The sequence below is a fragment of the Capsicum annuum genome, chromosome 4 (genome assembly GCF_002878395.1).
Source record: "Capsicum annuum cultivar UCD-10X-F1 chromosome 4, UCD10Xv1.1, whole genome shotgun sequence".
In the NCBI taxonomy this organism is placed as follows: domain Eukaryota; kingdom Viridiplantae; phylum Streptophyta; class Magnoliopsida; order Solanales; family Solanaceae; genus Capsicum; species Capsicum annuum.
The window spans coordinates 213,882,253-213,889,867 of NC_061114.1; the positions used below are offsets into that span (position 1 = coordinate 213,882,253).

At 39.2% G+C, this 7,615-nt stretch overlaps 1 protein-coding gene across 24 annotated transcripts in view; it reads left to right on the forward strand.

Annotated features, from left to right (window-relative positions):
* The window catches only part of LOC107867384 (F-box/kelch-repeat protein At3g23880), a 14,944-nt gene extending 8,930 nt beyond the window's left edge, over positions 1-6,014 (forward strand). For 13 of the 24 annotated variants that reach the window (XM_047410995.1, XM_047410990.1, XM_016713584.2 and 10 more), the window contains 2 exons: positions 2,321-2,676; positions 4,423-6,014. In XM_047410995.1, the coding sequence (XP_047266951.1) occupies positions 2,551-2,676; positions 4,423-5,571 (1,275 nt within the window). In that variant the 5' untranslated portion in view covers positions 2,321-2,550 and the 3' untranslated portion in view covers positions 5,572-6,014. Of the gene's footprint in view, positions 1-2,320 lie in introns of all 24 variants that reach the window. The other 11 variants (XM_016713583.2, XM_047410993.1, XM_016713590.2 and 8 more) reach the window with 8 other exon arrangements.
* Positions 6,015-7,615: the final 1,601 nt, after the last annotated feature.

A 7,615-nucleotide genomic window follows, 5' to 3' on the forward strand; every position in this document is an offset into this window, starting at 1 on the left:
TGGTCCCGAGCCTGGGAAGGAGGGGTCCTAGGCTCGGGCTGGGAAAGGGGGGCTTGGATCGGGCGTGGTCCCAAGCCTGGGAAGGGGGGTCTTGGAGCGGGAGCGGCTCCTGGGCTCAGGCGTGGTCTCGAGCCTGGGAAGGGAGGGTCGTGGGCTTAGGCGTTGTCCCGAGCCTGGGAAGGGAGGTCCTGGGCTCGGGTATGGTCCCAAGCCTGGGAATGGGGACGGGTCCTGGGTTCGGCCGTGAGCCTTGGAAGGTGGAGGGGGTGGCTCCTGGGTTTGGGCGTGGTCCCGAGCTTGGGAAGGAGGGGTCCTAGGCTCGGGCTGGGAAGTGGGGTCTTGGATCGGGCGTGGTCCCAAGCCTGGGAAGGGGGAGGGGTGCAGGTCATGGGCTCGAGCATGGTCCCGGGCCTTGGAAGGGGGGCAGGTTGTGGGCTCGGGCGTGGTCCCGAGCCTGGGAAAGGAGGGGCGGGTCCTGGGCTCGGGGCTATTTCTAGGAGTATATTCAGTGTTATTCCATAAGTGGAACATTTCTGAAAGTATATTATCTTTAAATATGGAATAACAATGCAATTTCGACATAATACATGGGTAATTAAATGGTGAAACGATAATTAAATCTGAAAATTGTGAATATTCATAAGTAAATGAATCAAAACTGTACATCTCAAGTGATTAAAGATTATATGCTTAGATATCACGAGGACTAAAATTAGAGGAGGTAACAATAATTGACCAACCAAAAATGTTAATCCTATACAAGTTAAATCTTTCTGCAACGACGTTGCTTGATCATCTATTATTTTGGCAGGACATTGTTATAGAGAGTAAATAATATAACATAACATTAAAATCGTTGCTCTAAAAAAAAACTTGACTGTTGTAGTGAAATATATATATATATATATATATATATATATGATTAGAACTTCCACTTGTTCCTTATCTACAATAGCTTCCTCAAAAGAGCTTCATTTCTCACAACTTGACTATAAAACTTTAACACTGCTAATTCAATATTATTATTATTATCTTCATCTTCTTCTTCATCATCGTTATTGATAAGCGGACAATAGTTTGAATTGAGTTGTAATTATGTCTAGGAAAATAATGAGACAGATTAAAAGATAAGGTAAGCATTGTGAATTGTATGCTTCAATATTATGTTAGCCAAAAGGATAATATTGTACAAAAGTGGGAGGGGGGTGGGGGTTCTTAGGCTCACGCCCAAGCCTGGGAAGGGGGGAGGGGTCCTGGGCGTAGCATGGTCCCGAGCCTGGGAAGGGAGGGGGAGAGGGCTGAGGGGGCGGGTCCTAGCCTCGAGGAAGGGGAGGGGGCAGTGAAGTCCTGGGCTCAAGAGTGGGAAGAAGCGGGGGAGGGGGGGGCCTTAGGCTCACGTCCGAGCCTGGAAAAGGGGGAGGGGTCCTGGGCATCAACTACAAACTCTGATCTCTTTTTAGATGTCAACTCCTTTATTCTATGATAGGTTCTTCCAGTTCTTATTTCATCAATAATGAACAAGTTCGTACTATATTGTCCAAATTGGGAGAATAATTGCTCACTTTAAAGAGCATTTACCCCAGTTTTGCAATAACTCTATATATCTGGATATATAGAGGTCTGATTGATTGCAATAACTTTAAAGAGCATTTACCCTAGTTTTGTGATTATTTCACCTTATAAAGTCCTATGTTTTAAAGGTAAATACATATATCTTTATTTATATATATAATATAAATTAAAAATATATATAAAAACAAAATTATCTTATTTTCTTTATCATTTGATGAGGTTGGATAATCTGGAGAAAGGGGATGGATGACTCGCATACTCGACCCTCAGTTTGTCTATGGCTTTCAATACGATTTATAATTTCACATAATGATCGATAGGATATTCGTAGTGACTTCTTTAGAAGAAGAAAGTACAATAAAAATAAAGTACACTGGATGCATGCTACATCAAATCAGATTCTGTGAGGATAGTCAAAACCAACAATGCTTCATGGGGCCAAGAAATATGTAGAGGTTGCTGGGTATGATGATGATGCATGTCTGTCAACTCCATACTTTTTCCAGCAAATTAAAGCCACTGTATTTCAAACTAAGAGGTGACTTTGCAAAATTTGAATGGAGGAAAATAATTTGTATCAAGTATGGGTGTCCAAAATGGATTTTCATTTTGCAAATGTCTATCTGTGGAAGACTGTTGACTAGAGATATAGGATATCTCAGTAGGGTGTCACAGATTCTTAATGAATGTCATGATTATCTTTTCTTTCTATTTGATTTTCTTTTTGTACTGATCGAGTTGGCAATAGGTTCCCAGAACCGTCCAGAATTGGCAAGGGGAAATATCTTCGGCAATGTATGCAAAAGGAAAGTGTGTTAGAGCTGTGTTATACAGGATTACCTTGGCCAGTGCTGTATACACAATTTGGCAAGAAAGAAACATGACAATCTTCCAAGCTAAGCAACGAAATACAACCGAAGTTGTTAAGTTGAGAGTGAGATATCCATGCATTAACCTGAACATACTTTTATATATATTATGTTCATTCTACTTTTCAAATTCAAGAAGTGTATTGTCGATGTGCAAGGAAGCCTAGACTGCTCAAAAGGCTGGAGCTTCAAAATTCAAATCCTACAAAGCCTAGACTGCTCAGTGGATATGGGAGTTTGTATTCTACTCTTATACGTCTCTTGTTTACTTGATAATAAATATCTTTGTTTAACCCCCCCCCCCCCCCCCCCCCCCCCCCCCACCACACACACAACCCTAAAAAAAAACAAGTCATTCAGAATGGCCTAATAACAGAAACCCCTTTCGTGTGAAACTATTTTTCTTGGCCAAATCTTGTAACCCTAATAATCAGAGTAAATAGAGAAGAAAGGACGCTCTAACAGATGGGGAAAATGGCTAGTCTTTTCAAATCACTATTACAAATTATGACCTGCATATGTATTGAAGAGGAGATTAGTGAAGTCGTCAAATAATATAATTGAAGACGAGACAATTGTGAAGCAAGTCAAAGAATATCATTGAAGAGAATGTAGTTGTGAAGCCGTCAAAGAATATAACTGTAGTTGTGAAGCCGTCAAAGAGTATAACTGAAGAGGACGTAGTTGAGAAGCCATCAAAGAATATAATTGAAGAGGAGGTAGTTGTGAAGCCGTCAAAAAGTATAAATCAGATAGATGTTAATCCGGTGAGTTTTAATTTCATGACTCTCACGAGTTATTTCTTGTTTAAGTCATTTTTTAGTTAATTTTCTTTGATCATGAGCCTTTATGGGAATGGATTTGTAATAATCTAGCAATATGTCCATCCTAGCGGGTGTCTTCAATTCTCACTTCCTAGTTGGTCTAACATTCAAATAATTAAGTTTGGGATTAAATAAATGAACTTAATTATAAATTGAATCACAACAATCGTAAAAGATTCATAACCCTAGACATAGAAGTTTGGCTCCACATTGAAATGGAAGAGAAACAACAGATCAACCAAAGAAAATATAATAACTAATAGTATGAACAAGAAAGTTAAAACTCAATAACTCCTATCTCCATGATGGCTCATAGCCCTCCTCAGGTCAAAAGCTATGTCCAAATAGTGTTGGGGTGTATTTACCGGTGTAGGATACATTTTAATTTAATCCAAAATTGAATTGGAAAAATTCCAGGCAGTTAACGCTGTCTTTGTGCGAGGTGTCTTTATACAACTATTCTTATATTCCAAGCATTAGCTTGACCTTTTATATAAATAAGTCTAAATAACTTACGTAAAGCTATACAGACAACTAAACCAACTCACTATCCCCTAGCCTGACTGCATCCAAAGCTTTTTTGTACTTGGGAAGCTAAACTACTATATATATCCTGTGTTACTTCATCGGGACCATGTGCTCAACACATTTATGCTAATCCATCCACATTTTTGAATCGAAAGTATCATTTTCATTGCAATTCACGGGTTCAAAATATGGCATGCTGCATGCATAGGAAAATGAAGCTGGTTTGCAACTTGCATCAGTGCTATTGAACACTTTCTCATATTGTTTCTGAACTCCATCAAAAGCACGTTCTCAATAGCTTCTTTGGCTCTATCTATCTGTTGCTTCATAAATATAGACCGTTGGCTGTTATTTTCCTATCCACCAAACAAAACACTTTGATCAAAGGACCACCAACTTCAAGTGCTCAGACAACATCACTATCACTATAATCAACACTGAAACTCTGTTGAAAATCCATTAGTATCCTTTATCTGGAACATCTATCAACTAAATCAAGGTAGGTTGTTCAAGTATCACTTGAAAACCTGTTCTTTTCTCTAATTGATGTAGCTTTATCTTCTTTGATAGTTGTTCCTGGATTTTGTGCACACAGAAACTACTAAAGCACTTTGCTTTGTCCTATCTAGGCCATGGAAATCTACTTCCCAGAGGAAATAATTATGGACATCCTTATTAGGTTGCCTGTCCAGTCTCTTCTTCGATTTAAATGTGCTTCAAAATTCTGGAAGACATTGATCTCGGATCCATCCTCTAAGGCGAAGCATAACAATCATGCCAAGAAGAATAAAAGAATTCTTATTGCACAACAGGTCCCTGGGGCTGGTAAATCATTTTATTTTTATTCTTTATCTTCATTATCGGCTCAACCATTACAAAAGCTTTGTTTCCCTTCAACCCATAAACCACAGCGTTACGTGATATTATGCTGTTGCGATGGCTTGTGTCTTCTTTGGTCTTGTTCTGGTGCTGGCCATTTACTGTGGAACCCATCCACAAATGAATCAGTAGAATTTCCTGATCATGAATATCCAGACGCAACTTGTAGCACTTATGGATTGGCGTTTGACTCGATTAATGATGACTATAAGATTCTTAAGATTGACAACAAGGGAAGTTTGACATCACCCAATAAAATCTTTGCACTAAAGAGTGGTTGTTGGAGAAATATTGATAACCATCCTCGTGGCTTGGTGAATGGTATGCGTGGTGACAACTCTTTGGCGTTTGTTCGTGGTGCATTTCATTGGATCAGTAAGGATAATTTATCCAGGCATTTTATGATTTCACTTAATATATCAAATGAGGTGTACGGGGAGATATCGTTACCAGAGGGAATATGCAGCCGTTGGATATGCTTAAAGCGTGGCATTTCCGTATTACAAGGAATGCTTTGTGCTTATTGTACTCACGAATCGCCAAGGGGGGGCTGCACTTTTAAGTTATGGGTAATGAAAGACTATGGTGTCAAGGAATCTTGGACTGAATTATTTGGCATAGGAGATCCCAATCTATATTTTGTCGTACCAAAATATTGGTTTGCAGATGGTGAAGTGCTACTCTACTTCAGTATATACCAAAATCAGGAGCTTCATCAGGGGTTTAGGACATCCGATCGACCATATGAATGGTCGGTTGTATATCCTGGATACGTTGTATATCCTGGCTATCTACAAGGATTCGTTTATACGGAAAGTTTGATCTCCCCAAATTACTTATTTCGTATTAGCTTATGTTTGATCAAATTACCTAGTTGTGGTTTCAAAATGTGTTGCTAATGTTGTTGGTTTTGCTTATTTCAAAATGTGTTTGCCAATATTAATGTACTGTCTGAATTGGAACCAGAGACCAGTGAGTTGGTCTATCCACTTTGATTTGTCCTGAGATTCTGTCCTAGTCACCAAATATTTGTTAGAAAAAGACCCACAATTTCAACCAAACCAATAGAGATTAACAATAAATATCTTTCAATGCTGTGAAATATACTCAACTAGGAAACTAGTTGACCCACAAGGAGTCAATTGCAAGAAAGTTGAAGTCGGTATCCTTGAAAATTACAGTTCTAAAAGTAATTGATACTGTGATGTCAATTATAGGCTGCTCAGACTCTAAAATTGTTATCGCACCCGTGTCAGATCCTTAAAAAAATGTATTAGTTTTGGATGATCTGACATATTCTTGATGATATTTTTGTAGAATTCAAGCAACATAACTTCCACCAGCAAATTGAAACGGTGGTGATTGAATGTATCCTTTTTTTATACCCATAGCCGCCTAACTACTAAGTTACATAAATTTCAATTAATTTGAATTCATAATACAAATGCACACTAAAGTAAGAATTGAAGGAACTTCTGGAAGTTTTTTTAAAAAGAAGGTCAACTAAAAAGAAGCGGAGGGAGTAATTAATAACATGACTATTTTATTATAATACTCCTATTAAATAATGTTTACATTGTTGAAATTAATTTGAAGAAAATATAATTAATACTAAGGGTAAAATAGAAAAAAAAATATTTTTTCTTGATATGTTCAAAATAACAAATAAAAATAAAAATATGATTAGGAAATTTTTAATAAGTAAAAGTGGCCAGAGAGTGTATATAAAACAATGTAGGGTACATACACTTTATGGTTTGAATTAATAAAAAATAATCAAAGTTTTAGCCCCACTAATAAATTAAATCTGTTGCTTCTTTTCCAAGTTCAAAATTAAAGTTGATTCTTCATTGATTTTGTTTAATGTCAAAGGGGTCAACACTATAATGCTAAATAGGAGAATAGGCTATTACTATAATTAATCAGATTTAATTTATGTTGTTCGTCTTAATTTTCCTCATTCGGTGTTTTAAATTCATATTAAAATCTAATTAATTTAAATTCATGTCACATAAGCACATCTTGTCAAGAATTTTTTTCACGTTCAAAACTCAAACCAAACTATCTAGTTAAGTAACAAGCATCCTCATCCGCTAGTCATATGTCTACTTCAACTATTGCATTTGCATCTCATATTCCTACCGCATCATCAATTTACCTCGCATTTGCATCTCATATTCCTACCGCATCATCAATTTACCTCAATTATGCTCTTGTATATTTTTACTACTAGTAGTTATTAATCTAATTTAATGTGTACAAATTAAATATATTGTACATTTTTCAAAAGTTATTGTGTATAAATCTATCATCTTGACAACAAAAACCTTCTACGTTTTCTAATATTCTGAATATCCCTAACTTGTGCTTTCAAATATATATCAAACATATAGGCCCGGCCGTGTTCTTGAGCCTGGGAGGGGGAGAGGGAAAGTACTGGGCTCGGGCATGGTCCTGAGCCTAGGAAAGGGGGGCGTGGGTCTCGGATCTGGTCCCATGCTTGGGAAGGGGAAGGGGCGGGTCCTATGCTCGGGCGAGGTTCTAATCCTAGAGAAGGAGGGAGCGGGTCCTAGGCTCGGGCGTGGTCCCGATCCTAGGAGGGGGGAGGCGGGTCCTAGGTTCGGGCATGGGTCTAGAGCCTTGGGGGAGAAACGGTTCATGCCTGATACTAGGAAGGGGCAGGGGCGGGGTCCTTGGGCTCGGGCATGGTCCCGAGCTTAGGAAAGGGGGAGGGCGGGGTCTCGGGCAGGGTCCCAAGCTTAGAAGGGGACGGGGCGGGTCCTGTGCTCGAGCGTGGTCTCAAGCCTTGAGGAGGAGGAGAAGGGTAGGTCCTGGACTCAGGCGTGGTCCCGTGCCTGGGAGGGGAGGGAGGTAGGTCCTAGGTTCGGGCGGTGGTCCCGAGCCTGGGGGAAGGGGGCAGAGGGAGGTGATTCACTCCCTAGC